General features: G+C 38.5%; 1 protein-coding gene across 9 annotated transcripts in view; it reads right to left on the reverse strand.

Annotated features, from left to right (window-relative positions):
- ANKRD26 (ankyrin repeat domain containing 26) overlaps positions 1–15,565 on the reverse strand; it is a 92,167-nt gene that overhangs the window by 58,471 nt on the left and 18,131 nt on the right. For all 9 annotated transcript variants that reach the window (XM_067701464.1, XM_067701453.1, XM_067701463.1 and 6 more), the window contains 7 exons: positions 11,725–11,758; positions 9,221–9,293; positions 8,276–8,336; positions 7,987–8,186; positions 4,522–4,648; positions 4,158–4,219; positions 1,198–1,291 (listed from right to left, as the gene is read on the reverse strand). In XM_067701464.1, the coding sequence (XP_067557565.1) occupies positions 1,198–1,291; positions 4,158–4,219; positions 4,522–4,648; positions 7,987–8,186; positions 8,276–8,336; positions 9,221–9,293; positions 11,725–11,758 (651 nt within the window). The remainder of the gene's footprint in view (positions 1–1,197; positions 1,292–4,157; positions 4,220–4,521; positions 4,649–7,986; positions 8,187–8,275; positions 8,337–9,220; positions 9,294–11,724; positions 11,759–15,565) is intronic.

Genomic DNA, 15,565 nt, shown 5'->3' on the forward strand with positions numbered 1-15,565 from the left:
GCTACCCTCTGGCTATAAACACGCTCAGAAAGAAAAAGAAAATAATGCTTTTCCTTGATCCTGTTCTGTCTTGAACTATCCAGTGGCTCCTCTTCCAGATTTCTCTAAATGCAAGCCTACACCCTTGCTACTCTGAGAGCTTGTCAGAAATGCACAACCCCAGACCTGCTGCTCAGCATGTGCACTTTTCACAAGGTCCCCAGGGGACTAATTAAAATTTGAGAAACTCTGATCTGTGAGTCTGCTTCTACATTCCCACAGTAAGAGTGGGAAAGCTTTACTGTTCGTCTCTGACAAGTTTTGGTGCTGGAAGCTCACTTCAAATTTGTCTCACGTTTCAAATACTCTTCTCTTCCTTTTTCTAAAGACCTATTTTACTTTGCCACCGTCCTCCACAGACCCCTGCTTCCTTTTCCTTCATTTACTCTCTGTAACCTCTGCCTCTCTCATTCTTTACTCCTTCTTTCCTCTTCCTCATTTCCCAACTTTCCTTAGGTTGTAGAGTACCTTGAAACGGAATTAATAATTTAGCTCCTTAAAGGGGACTCTCAATTTAATCTGTGGCTGACATCAGATAAGATACACAGCTTCCCTCCTTTTCTCATCTTTTTCCTCACTATGCATTTGACAGGTGATTTTCTTTCTTTTTTTTTTTTACATCAACAGTGTTATATTTTGTAATAGTTTTCAGAATATAAGCTGCATAGCTTTTTAGAATAAAAAATGATATAACTTCAGGTACATGCTTTAGGACACTTGGTTAAACAAAAAGCAAACTGTGTCTTTGAGGACCACCTCAAAAGGGTGGCACACTTCACAGTGTAACTTGATAACAGACATGGAGATAGATGATTATATCATGGCATGTTGTCTACAAAAGGACATCTGGACAGTCAGAACTTAAATAGAACACAGCACACAGTTAAGTATTCAAGCACTGCTTTTTGGCCAAATAAAAACTGCCTAAAAACTGTTGATGGATTTTTGACTGGAAAAAAAGATGTAGCTGCTTAGTTCTTCTGATACAGCACTTCTTTTCCAGAATGAGACAGGCTCAGTTCAACTTGAAATCAGTGTGAGGAATGATTCTTCCTCTTAACCGACAGGTGATTTTCCTTGGCTATTAGAATATATCAGAATTCCCATTTTAAATCAACATGCTGTCAAATGACTTTTTCATCAAAATACAGTTCTTACCTTCTACTTGTCCATTTAATATACTTTTTCCTCTTTGACCTGCAGCTCCAGATAAATGATCAACATACTTCTGTGGAAGACTCTCAGAGATACTCTGTTAAAATTGATATTACTAATGAGTTGCATAAAGATTTCCTAATCCCCTTCTAATACCTGAAAATACCCTACTTTTTAAAAATTTCCTACTTTACAAGCAATTATATTTAAAAATAAGAGAAGCATGGATTGAAAACTCAAACATTTAAATAGAAAACTTCACATACACTCTCTAGATCAAGTATATCTTTTATCCTCATTTGGCTACTGACTCTGTAAACTGAGCATGGAAAGCCAGAGGAATTATTTTCACAGACAGAATACTGACTTACAGGCACATTTCAGCAAGGAATTAACTTCAAAATACCTAACTCTACTTTGCATTCCCTGTCAAAAGAAGACAGTATTTTTAAAAAATATGTATTTAAATAAATTCTTTAATAAGTACACTTGCTATAAATTTAAAATATTTCTAAAGACAGAAATTTTTTAGTATTAAAATAATATACTTGGCATGAAAAGAAACCATGAAGTATGTCACGTTGAGCATAAACAGAACACTATAGGAGCTGCTTCATTTAGGTAAACAAGGGCTTACAAGAATCTGTTATTTGATAAAATTTTTATTGATAGGAAAACTAGTTGAATAAAATAGCGAAGTAGTAAGAAAAACTTTTATGTTTAAATAATAGCAAAAAATTTAAATATAGTTATGCAACTCTTCAAAAAAGTACAGCAAGCTTTAATAAGGGAATAAGAACATTTATTTATTAATCATCTAAATGTGTCAAGCTTTTACTATGCACATTTTACTTTCTACATACAACAACAATGATAAAAATGATTGTAAGGACAGTTACCCCACTTCCTGTTTCCTGGTCATTCCAAGATGCGAGAGTGTAATGACGAACAGATGGGATCTGCTGTTCTCTCTGTTCAGAATGTCCCTCCCCTGGACCCTCACATAACAGGCTCCTTCCCATCCTCCCCTTGGTAGCTTTTCTCACATGCAGATCTTTTCTGACTACCTAAATTCCACTCCCACTCCCATCCCCATCCTAACTACAAACTCTCTCAATGTTGTCTAACTTAACATTCTCCATTTTCTTTTTTTTTTTTTTTTGCGGTACGCGGGCCTCTCACTGTTGTGGCCTCTGCGGTTGTGGAGCACAGGTTCCGGACGCGCAGGCTCAGCGGCCATGGCTCACGGGCCCAGCCGCTCCGCGGCATGATGGGATCTTCCCAGACCGAGGCGCGAACCCGTGTCCCCTGCATAAGCAGGCGGACTCTCAACCACTGCGCCACCAGGGAAGCCCTCTCCATTTTCTTTACATGAAGGACTTAACAGTGACTTATAAAGGATTCCTGTTTGGTTTTATGTTCCCACCACTACAGCCTAACCCCTCAATTGGTACAGTCAGTGTCTAACTGCCCAGCACATAGTTGGTATTCAATGACAGGAATTTATTTAAGATCAAAACATTTAAAATGTCGAGAGCACCTCAAGTACCAAAGCACTTGATACCTATAGGAGATCTCCGATAACAGTCTATAGAAACTTAACATACCCCAAACTAGAAATCCACATGCCCGTTCTAATTTTCCTATTCTTAACACTACTGTCATTTTATTGTCCTTCGGGTTTTAAAAAAGTATCCCAGCATTTAGTGAGTCACTAATTGCGACTGTGATCATTTTTGTCTTACATTTCTATAGCACCCTTTACAGTTTACAGTGTGTGTTCACAGCTGTTACCACATCTGTTCCCTACACATACCTGAGAAGTGGGTACCAGTACCATTTTTACAAAGGAGGTCACTGACGCTCAACCAGGGTAGACAAGTTTTTCCGAGATCCCACAGCTAGTGACAGAACCAGGATGCTACCATGTCTTTTGACTTTAAACAGTGCTGTATCACTGCAGCAGCTGCCTATATCTAACGGATCAGGCCCTTCTTATTTCTTTCCATAGCTGTCACTTTACAACAGGTCATCATTACTTTATATTTACGTTACTTCAAGTACGGCTGCCATAAAGGTACTCAACGCACACTAGTTTAACTATCCAAAATGGTGTGTACTTATTAAAACATTGCTAAAGCAAACTGTTGTTATTATAACGCCACATACTTATTATTCCCCACTCTTTTGCTTCTCTTGAAATGTTCCTTGGAGATCTATTTGACAATCCAAATGTAATAATACTTTTAATTCTCAGGCACTATCTTTTTCAGGTCTAAGTGGTAAAAAACTACATTTCAACCTGTTTCTCTCTGAACCTCACTAGGAGTTTTACACATCCATATGTACCAAAGAAACATACATTTGCTTGGGAGACTGGGACTGACATACACCCTACTATATATAAAATAGATCAATAATAAAGACCTACTATATAGCACAGGGAACTCTACTGAATACTCTGTAATGGCCTATATGGGGAAGGAATCGAAAAAGAGTGGATATATGTGTATGTATAACTGATTCACTTTGCTGTATAACTGAAACTAACACAACATTGTAAATCAACTATACTCCAACAAAAATTTAAAAAAAAAAGAAAAGAAAAAAGAAACATACATTTGGCCATAGGCTGACCTGGAATAATGCTTCAGTTTTTAGATAAATTTAACTTCAGAACCCAAACTGATTCCTTATGACTTCTAAGCCTTGGTTTTTGCTCTATACTACACTGGTTTCATTAGGTGAATCCTGCAAATTAACAAAAGTGCACTATGTGGTAGTTATTATATTTAGCACACAATTATTTAATTAATTACAGGTTAAAAATATAAGGAAAAAATTTTGATGGGCAAATGCAAAGGTGAGAAAGTAAAGTCAAAGCATCCTCCCTTTTATGTTTTAACATCACTCAGTGCTTATATTTTAAAATAAAAAATAATAATAATAATAGAAGACAGTACCTCAGAATCCCAAGGTGATTCTATACCTTCCTCTTCTCCTAATCCTAATGCTGACATCATATCTGTAAAATGCAGCCACAGATCCATTAATGAGAACATTTACTACTATGAATTTTAAATACCTGTATAAGTCTATCTCCATCCACAAATATTTAAATCAAATAAAGTAGCAGAAAAGAATTTCAGAGGGTTGAGGCATTTTCAGGAAGAAAAAGTTGGTAGTAGTTGGGATACTTCTGAAGAAATAGAGCAAAAGAAACATACTTAAAAAGAAATGGATAGTATATTTCGATCTACAGACTTTAGATGTTTTTATACTAGCCTTTAAGCATAGAAAAAAATTCATAAAAATTCACTAACTTACCACTCCTATTATTTTTGTGTGCTCCATCAAAAGAAGTCAAATTGTTATGATCTATTTGCTCTTGTGGAGCACTTTCAACATCAGTATCATTTTCTTTTTCTCCAATTTCTGGATTTGTTGCTCCTTCCTATAAAAACAAAACAAAATAAAACAAACACCTAATTCCAGAAAACATCATATTCATTCATTTGGTCATTCAATCAATCAGTAAGACAACAAACATTTACTGGATCTGTCAAATCATAGGCACTATCCTGGGAGAAAAGCTGGAAATATAAATAGAAGACTGATTCTGCTTTGTATTCTAGGAGAAGTAGAGCTACATGAAAACAAATAAGAAGAGAAAAGTATCATTCAAAAGCTCTACAATTGATGTGAACAGAGTACAGGAAGGGCACAAAGGAAAGAGGAGTCAGCTGTATCTGGGTAGCTCAGGAAATGCTGCAAAGACAGGTCTGTGTCTTAAAAGACAGACACAGTGTAGAGCGGGGATGTGAAGGGGATTCTAGAAAGGGCAGCCTGAGCAAAAGGACGAGGCGTGAAACAACATAACAAGTCACGTGGAAAACTAGAACACAGTTACCAGGAATGGTAATGAGAGACAAAACTGGAGGATCAGAGCCAAACCAAAAAAAGCAAGTGTCCTCCTAGAACATGAACTTTCTCCTTCACGTGATGGGGATCCACTACATAAGTAGAGGCGTTACATCTTCACAAATATATTTTAGAAAGGTCACTCTGGCAGCAACATAAAGATGAACATCAGGGGAGCAAAACTAGAAAAGAGCATTTCAAAATTATAAGTGAGAAAGTAATAGGAAATGAAAAATGGTAAGCAGGTAGAAAATACTGAACTTGATGAGCAACAGGATGTGGTGATTTCAGGGAGGGATGGAGTCCAGGATTTTTCCTGCTTCGGTATTTCAGTGATGTTATCTACTAGGATGGGGAAGACAGATGACAGAGTAGCTTACAAAGAGTCAGGAAAGAGGAAAGCATCAGGGACAATGTCTTCAGCTTGGGGCATAAGAAATTTGAGGCACCCAGGGGACTTAGAAGAAAGATTTGGATAAATGCATTTGGATTAGTAATAGATAAACTTGTTCAGGAAAAGCATATGATGTTAAGATAAATATCTGTAAAATATACTAACCTGGTATAATTAAATGATGCAAACCTATGCAGAGTTCTGAACTTTTGAAAATATAAACAAGACTGGGGAAGAAAACTATGAGCTTCAATTTTTCGATTATATATTGCAACATTTGTTTAAGGATATAAAATATACTCTTTCATGAATATGTGCAAATATTCATTTCTGGGATATAATAGCAATAAGCATTTTTAAGTTTAATGAAAAGATTTAATTGTAAAACACCAACTCAAGAGACTACAAGAAGATTCCTTTTCAAAAATTAATCTTAAAAGACAAGTTTTAAATTGTAGAAGAGGGCTTCCCTGGTGGCACAGTGGTTGAGAGTCTGCCTGCCAATGCAGGGGACGCGGGTTCGTGCCCCGGTCCGGGAAGATCCCACATGCCGCGGAGCGGCTGGGCCCGTGAGCCATGGCCGCTGAGCCTGCGCGTCCGGAGCCTGTGCTCCGCAACGGAGAGGCCACAACAGTGAGAGGCCCGTGTACCACAAAAAAAAAAAAAAAAAAAAAAATTGTAGAAGAGAATGTTTATGTGATTATGGAATTATAAGGCATTTTTAAGTACTACTATGATGTACAGAAGAAACATAAAACCCTATTTTAAAATTCACATGATTTTCTTATTCACCTGTGAACAGCACGCTAATAACTCTTCCTATCTACGCCTTATAGAATGGCAGTTAAAGATTGGGGAAATGATTTAGTACTAAAAAAAATTAGTAAAACTATGATTATCCAAGTTGGAGATTTAAAAGTTCTCAGATACATCTATGATTAACAAACAGGACCCAATATTCACACGAGGGAAGAACAAAGGGACTAAAAAATCAAGTAACCAGGATTCCTGAGTTTTAGATATGAAAGAATTTACATGTTAGTTTAACTTGTATAACAAAATATTTACATGCTAGTTTAACTATAAATACTGAAGTTAATAAAGTTTCTCAAGAATAACATGAAATGTACCTATTGCTGGAGATATTTTAAAAAGTAAAAAATTGTCTTCCAGAGATAATTTTGTACACTCTGCTGGTAATTTTTCCTTCCTTATTATTTTATAATAATAAGTAGTTTATATTAGAAAAAAATCATAAATTGTGATTTCATTCATTTGATGCATGTATATGTGCCCATTATGTACAGATATTACTAGGAAAAGATAAATCAGAATCTCTCCAGAAAAAATGATTTCTATATTTTTTTCTTTAAGACTGTGGCAGTTTAAAATTTTCTCATTTAATGACTTGAAATTAAGAACCTCATTTACATAATTAGAAATTATAATCTTAGTGAAAAACTAGATAAAATACTTATTTATTTCCTCTCTGTCTATTCTCAAAAAGATCTAAAATGCCTACCAAGATGATACCAAACAGTAAGATAAATTAGTTAAGTAAGTTAAGTATATACCAAACAGTAAGTAAGAAACCACAAGAAGGAGAAGGGCCAAAAATTCTTAATTCAAAATAAATCTGATAAGGTCTAAAACAGAGCTCATCTTGCATTATCTATGAACAAGGGTTTTGCTAGATTAAATGTAAGACATAACCTTATTAATTTAAAAGTGAGAATTTTTTAAAAAGGAAAAAACTTCAGATTAAAACTAACTTCCACATGGAACTATATTCAATACCTTGTAATAAACTATAATGGAAAATAATTGAAAAAAAATAATACAGATACATACATATGTATAACCAAGTCATTTTGCTGTACACCTGAAACTAACACAATATTGTAAATCAATTATACTTCAATTAAAAAAGAACAATCAAAAAAGGTTAGGATCAAATTCTCTTTCAGTTCTTCATAAAAATCAACTATATGTCATTCAAAAGAGTACGAGCATTTTTTCCCATGACCTGACTTTCTCTTGTTAATGTGAATTTGAAATAATTTCTATCTCATTTTATAGAGTTCCTGCTCTCACTTAACCCCACTATTTCTGTTGTGTTTGTATAATAATCTCTCTCATCTTGACCCTCATTCAATCTTTAAATTCATCTTGTCCTTCTTAAATGAATTCTTCCCCTTCATCCCCCTCCCCATCTGCATATTCATCTAGCTGTTCTTTCTAGTTGCTTTCTAATTCTTTCCTTTCATAATGGCGTACTTCAGAATGGTTTACTGCCACCAACGTTCATAAATCTCAATCCTGCACATGTGTTGCTCTTGTTGTTACACTGTTTTCTATCGTGATCTTGAGGAATTCCATTTCTGTAAGGGATTCTTTTCATCACTGTAAGAATCAGGGGTCTGGTATGTGAAAAAGCACAGAAAAAAAAAAGTTAAAAACAAAACAGAACAACTTACCTTTGTAAGACCAAGGCCTGCTAAAGACTTGAGAGGTTTTGGGAGAGGTTCAGGTGATGGGAAAGCAGGATGAGAGACACCCTGGAGTCTGATTGATGGTTTGGGAAAGGTTTCGACCACATCTTCATTTTCACTATCAGAACTATTGTCCTCAAAGAAGGTTCTCTTCTCTGGCCTCACGATGCCACATTTTGCTTCTACTATAGTGAAAACAAAGTGGAGTACATGAGAACATCTGTAATTTCAAATCAGTGAATAACACAAGACGGACAGTCTTCAAATAACTTACTGTTTTTCTTGGATTGCCGAGAAGCACTCATTAGCTTTGTTAAGCTTGGTTTCAGGACATTCTAGAGAAGAAAACAAGAGCTTTAAGAATAAGAAGTATTGGGAATTCCCTGGCGATCAAGTGGTTAAAACTCCATGCTTCCACTGCAGTGGGCGCAGGTTCAACCCCTGGTCGGGGAACTAAGATCCTGCTCCACTTGCGGGATCTTAATTCCCCAACCAGGGATTGAACCTGGGTCCTTGGCAGTGAGAGCGTGGAGTCCTAACCACTGGACAACCAGGGAATTCCCTGAATATACGCTAATGGAATGCTTGAGAAAACACAGCAAAATCCCTTCATAATATGGATTTTGAGAAACAGAATTTTAATTTCTAAATTTCCATAATTTCAACTGTTATTTTAGGCTTAATGCAGAACCAAAGACAGAAACAGAGAAAAACAAAGCTCTCTCCTAACAACTCTATGATACCAAAATAAAAATTGTCCAAGAAAAAAGAACTAGATGATATATGCTAAATAGTTTTGGAACTGAAAGGCCCCAGGAAAATTCTATGATTATTTCAGTAAGTAACTGTATCCACTAAAGATTTCATTTAAGCATGAGTATTATATAAATCACGTCAGTATGGCTGAAAAGTCACAGTAAGAATCCTTATGCTTGACCAAATTTCGTATTTCCTCCCTTGTGGGAAAGCGCTTCCCAATACACTTTTCCTGTCACTATCTACTTCCCAGCCCATTTTCTCTTCAGCCCCGACCTTCAGTATTTAGCAAAGTAAAAAAAAAATTCAACTAGTCATATTTTTATAAAATGGTTTGCTCTGACCAACTTTCTATTACAAACATAAAACAATGAGAGGTAGACCACTGCTAAACTTCAGAAGTTAATACTACACAAAACTAAATTCAAAGCAGGAAAACTAATTTCACAGGAGAGAACTTTACCTTGGTATCAAAATCTAAGTCTTCATCGTCTGATGTAGGCCATGAATCATCAACACCAGGTTTGTTGGAAAGCCTTCAGAGCAAAAATATATAACAAAAATGAGTGACTTCATTTCTTTAACCAAAAACAAACAAACAAAAATCAAGTGAAAGGTTGGTTGCCTATATATTAAATGATGTTTCTTGACATCATTAAAATGTGGCCTCTGTTTTAGAAAAGCTTTTAGTTACCTATTTCTGCTTCCATCTCTCCCAACCTATGAAATATCTAGCTAAGACCCATTCTTAGTTCCCATAACAAAGAGTGACAGCCAATATACTGGCAGAGCCTGAGAATAATTTGTTTCCACCAAAAGTCCTAAAACCTGAACTGAAAACCCAATTAATGGGTAACATAACTTTTGTTTACCCGAACTGGAACAAACCTGATGACCTAAAATAAAGTAGAAGGATATGCTGTTCCTTCTCCATTGTCCGTGCCTGGTTCAAAGACTAATCTGTGTCCGTCAAAAATGGCAGTCTTGGTTCTCCAGCAGGGAAACCACTTATTAAAGAAGGCTGCCCGGGCTATCCCGATGGCACAGTTGTTAAGAATCCACCTGCCAATGCAGGGGACACGGGTTCGAGCCCCGGCCCAGGAAGATCCCACATGCTGCGGAGCGGCTAAGCCCGTGCACCACAACTACTGAGCCTTCACTCTAGCGCCCACGAGCCACAACTACTGAGCCCACACGCCACCACTACTGAAGCCCGCACGCCTAGAGCCCATGCTCTGCAACAAGAGAAGCCACCACAATGACAAGCCTGCGCACCACAACGAAGAGTAGCCCCCGCTCGCCGCAACTAGAGAAAGCCCGCGCGCAGCAATGAAGACCCCGATACAGCCAAAAATTAAATAAATAAATAAATAAATTTATTAAAAAAAAAAAGAAGAAGGCCCCATTCCTCCCCTTTACTCTAAAACAGTACAGGGAGTCCCCTGAAATGTTTGCAAGTTAAATGTACAAAAGTCAAAGAACAAATTTATATGTTTAATTTATATGTTAAACTATTCCCAGAGAGATTAAAACATTAAAAATTATAAAGTCTACTTAGTTTTCCTATAGAGGTCCTGCCTTATTCAGGTCCACATAAATAGCTAGCTCTTAAAAACCCTCATAGGCACTCAGATCCCCAAGCAGAGACAGTGCTGTAGAAACAGTCCTGGCAGCTGTGCCTCTCTTTCCCTATGTACTGCCTAAATATCTTCCTTCCTATAGGCTCCCCTCCCAAATCACCCCTGTGCCTCACCCCTGAGGCCTGCTCAACAGCAGCCTCCAACCTTTAAGATTTCAGCCTGTGAAGGCAATGGTTCCTGAATCAAGGATGGGCTCGGGACTTCCCTGGTGGCACAGTAGTTAAGAATCCGCCTGCCAATGCAGGGGACACGGGTTCGAGCCCTGGTCTGGGAAGATCCCACATGCCCCGGAGCAACTAAGCCCATGCGCCACACTATTGAGCCTGCACTCTAGAGTCCATGAGCCACAGCTACTGAGCCCACGTGCCACAACTACCGAAGCCCGAGCACTCCGCAACAAGAGAAGCCACTGCAATGAGAAGCCCGTGCACCACAACGAAGAGTAGCCCCTGCTCGCCGCAACTAGAGAAAGCCTGCACGCAGCAACGAAGACCCAATGCAGCCAAAAATAAACAAATTTATTTATTTAAGAAAAGAAAAGAAAAAAGACTCTAAGAAAAAACTTCAGAAAACCAGGCAAGGGTACTACCCTGAAGGGAAAACCAAAACCAGACTGGGAAGGCAGTAAGTAGAGAAATCAACTAGACAGATGCTCTATGTAGATGTTGAATTTAATTAACATAACATGGTCTATAGGCAGATACTCTTCTCTTATAGAAAACTAATTCACCTTAAGGAGAGTAGACATCGTTATATCTAAGAAGACCTGCCTAATGAGGTCTTGCTTGTATAAAACCCTATGGTTCTGAGGCCTCAGCTACCTGAGATCTGCCATAACTCCTTAATGGTAAATACAAGGTACTAGTTACCACGGCAATTGTCAAATATATCAGGACAAAGGCTTGGACTAACCAGGTTTCTTAGGAAAACTCTAAATCAGAGTTAATACATAACTAAATCTGACTTTCTGAGTTGATCTGATTTGGGTCTGTATCTTGACCCCAGTGCTACATGGGTACTTATCAATCTCTGCTGAGGGGCATGAGAGTGGATCTGGGGCTGACCGTCACATCACAGGTCAGCAACTTGTTGACTATGGAATCATGGGTCAATTAACCAAGCCTTCCAAACCACAGCTGCCTAATTAATAAAGTAAGCTATATAGCACAGCTACTTTGCAAAGCGGTTGTGATGACTTTATGATGTAACAAATTTAAGCACATAATACAGTGTTTAACCCAGAGTAGAACACTCAACAAACATTAGTTTCTTTTCTCCATGTTCCCTTAGTTAAACACACAAGTTTTAAAAATCCATAAAATCCTACCTGCTTAAAGACTCTTCTTCAGAACTCTCATCCACTATTAAAGGAAAAAGTAAAACACATTTTAAATCAACAATAGAAAAATACAGAATATTAAAAGTGTAAGACTGATGCTTTGTTAAAAAGTATTCCTCTGCGGGCTTCCCTGGTGGCGCAGTGGTTGAGAATCCGCCTGCCAATGCAGGGGACACGGGTTCGAGCCCTGGTCCGGGAAGATCCCACCTGCTGTGGAGCAACTAAGCGCATGCGCCACACTACTGAGCCTGTGCTCTAGAGCCCGCGAGCCACAACTACTGAGCCCGCGTGCTGCAACTACTGAAGCCTGCATGCCTAGAGCCTGTGCTCTGCAACAGAAGCCACCACAATGAGAAGCCCGCGTGATGCAACAAAGGTTAGCTCCCACTCCCGCAACTAGAGAAAGCCTGCGTGCAGCAACGAAGACTCAACGCAGCCAAAAATAAAAATAATTAATTAATTAATTAAAAAAAAAAAAGTATTCCTTTGGAACCACACCTGGAGAGTATACTAGAGTGAATGCTGATTATACCACTGCTAGGCAATTATGCATGAGAGCCATTTCCCCACCTTTAAATTTATCAAATGCAAAAAAAAAAAAAAAAAAGGAACAGTACTTATCAAAATTTGATACCTAAAAGTGAAGTGCTGTTTACAATGACCATAATCCTAACCAAACTGTGAGACTGACAGAAAATGATATCATTAGTAGGATCAGTACCATAAACTGACAATAGCAAACTTAAATAGCATGATATTTCTGGACTTCCATCACTCAGAGCAATGCATAGAGAATATATGTATTTTGCCATCACGTAACACAACTTCTCCGGCTCTTCAGTTCAGGGTAAAAACGCCCTGTCACAAGGAAGCCTGGTCTACAGGCACTGTACTTTAGAGCACGGCAAAACACAGGAAACAAACTCTTTCTGGCCCTATTTCCAATTGCAAGATAAGCATGAAAGACTTTGTAATTCCAGTTTTATAAAGGATAATCTCCTGGAAGGGAGGCAGGGAAGGGCAAATGGGGTCAACTGGATGGTAAAGGTGGAGAAGTTGAATTTTTTTTAAGTGTTAAATATATATACATTTTAAAAGTATAATCTCTTGAGACTGTGTCCTTCCATTGCTCAAGAGTCTATCTGGACCCACCACATAGAGCAGCACGGTCCAAACAGTTAGTGCTGTGTAGTCGTGAGGGATGTCATTTTTCTCAACCCTTCCCATTATGTGGCAAATGATTATAGAAATCATGCTTCTTCAGCTTGTAAGGCATATGTCATCGTATCTTAAGCTGATGAACAAAAAAAGGGAGGGAGGGAAGGAGGGAGGGAGAGACTCTGGTACTGCTGGACAACATTTCACATGTGTTGTCATAATCTGATGCTGGGGGAATGAAGTACATGCAGTAACTCCACGGGGAGAGAACACCTGCAAGCTTGCGCCTGGTGTCCTGCAGACTTTGCACCGTGCGCCTTTTCTCTTTGCTAATTTTGCTTGGTATTCTTTCACTGTAATAAATCACAAGCATGAGTACAACCACATGCTGAGTCCTGGGAGTTCTATGGAAGAGCCAAACCTGGTGTGGTTTGGGGAACCTCTCAAACAGTTGCACTGTTTACATGAAGTCTGTATTATTTGGGTTGATGTGTTATATGTGATTACAGTCAGGTTATTTCACAGAATAACCTTCCTCAAATTTGTTTTTCTTGATATTTGCCTTGGAGATTCCTGTATTTCTATATCCATTTGAATAAAGGCGTAAAAGGGATAGATGAAACAGTGACGTCAGAAACTAATTGAAACAAGCAACAATCCTATTTCAACCAGAAAAAAACCAAAGAATTCTGATGATTGATAATATGTTCTAAAGTATGCAAGTTCCTATAAAGAAAATGGAAAGATCAGTTAATTTTCTCCAACTAAGCAGCGTTTAATTCCTCACAGTTGACTCTCAGGTTTTTTGTTTTGTTTTTGTTTTTGTGGCCACACCGAATGGCATGCAGGATCTTAGTTCCCCAGGGATCAAACCCATGCCCTCTGCAGTGGAAGCAAAGAGTCTTAACCACTAGACCACCAGGGAAGTCCCACTCCCAGGTTTTGACAACTCTGGGAAGACGCGGGCAAGCGTACTCACCAGGCCAGACTGTTTTCTCTGACCCTGGGTGGGCAGCTGCCGCTGTTATGAAAAACTTAGGTAGGACCTTGGTAGATGTGATAATTTTTCCATATTTGGACATCAGAAGTACCACTCATGTAAAAAGTAGATGTTATGACTCTTAAATTGTCCTTATGAAAAGGTTACCACCAAAGAACTTTTAAGAGTTAAATCCAACTTTCTTTTCAGTAATTTTACTTGATATAATTGATACTCCCTCCTTGAATTTTTCATTTAAAAAAAATTTTGCAACATCACCACCATTCTCTCCTACTTTTCTTTTTTTGTTTTTCCTTTTTAGTTTTTATTTTGAATGAGAGTTTTATTTAGCACACTCAGATGAACAAATATAGGCACTGATCTACCACGCGCCACAACTAGAGAGAAGGCCACACGCTGCAACAAGGGGCCTGCACGCCACAACTAAGACCTGACGCAGACAAAAAAAATAAATATTAAAAAAAAAAAAAGAAACTGATCTATGTGGAATAATGCTACTTCCCTCCATCTCAAGACCCTCAGTCCTCAGTTAAGGGCTTTATAATTCCACTGACATCTTTTCGTTATTGGCTGGTACTCAAATTCCTAGAGGAGGATCCCTGCAGTATGTGACTCAGATTGTCCCCAGGAGACCTTCCCTTTGTCCTGCTGTGGAGCTCAGTGCCTGCCCTACTTTTCTCCAGCCCCTCCTCAGGTGTTCTTTACCAACCATCCCCACAGCACCCTTTCTGCACCAGCAAAACTGAACTGCTCATAAATCCTGCCAAGTCCACTCGTACATCTTAGCCTGTGCACTGCTGTTCTTTCTGCAAAACATGTGATCTTGATAGCTGTTCCTCCAGCCGAACGCTGTCCTTCTGCCTCTTTACCTGGCAAACTTCTCACTCTGCACGCTTACCTTAAGGTCCATGCACTTTTTAAAACTCGAATCTCTCACCACGGACTTAAAATATCTGGCACATATGAAACACCAATTTAAAAAAATACATAAAGACAATTTATAAACTCCTAGTGGGCTCTGGGACATAGTAAGCACAGAATAAAGTATACTAAATAATGAAAATGATCATTATAATAACAAGCTCCTGGAGGGCAAGGGCTGTGTTTTTGTTGTTGTTGTTTTGTTTCGTTTTATTTTTTTTTGTGGTACGTGGGCCTCTCACTGTTGTGGCCTCTCCCGTTGTGGAGCACAGGCTCCGGACGCGCAGCCTCAGAGGTCATGGCTCACGGGCCCAGCCGCTCCGCAGCATGTGAGATCCTCCCGGACCGGGTCACGAACCCGTGTCCCCTGCATCGGCAGGTGGACTCTCAACCACTGCGCCACCAGGGAAGCCCAAGGACTGTGTTTTTTACATGTTTGCATCCTGTGACATCAGAATAGTGCCTAGTACCTAAAAGATACTTGATAGTTAATTTGTGGACAAATAAATAAATGTGTTCTTTGAAAATTCCATTTAAAAAAATACAGAAATTAACCAGGGACAACTCTATTATGAGCACCTTGAAGACCAAAGCTCTATTTCATCTCTGTATCTCCTCTAACGTGTAAAACCAACCTACAGAAGTTCTTTGATGGACAGAGGTCTACTATGTTAGAGGTGTCCTCATACAGATTGTACAACGCGCTAGGTGCCACATCTAGGGAACACAATAGTGTTTTTCTTAATGTGA

Source organism: Pseudorca crassidens, chromosome 1, assembly GCF_039906515.1.
Source record: "Pseudorca crassidens isolate mPseCra1 chromosome 1, mPseCra1.hap1, whole genome shotgun sequence".
NCBI classification, from domain to species: domain Eukaryota; kingdom Metazoa; phylum Chordata; class Mammalia; order Artiodactyla; family Delphinidae; genus Pseudorca; species Pseudorca crassidens.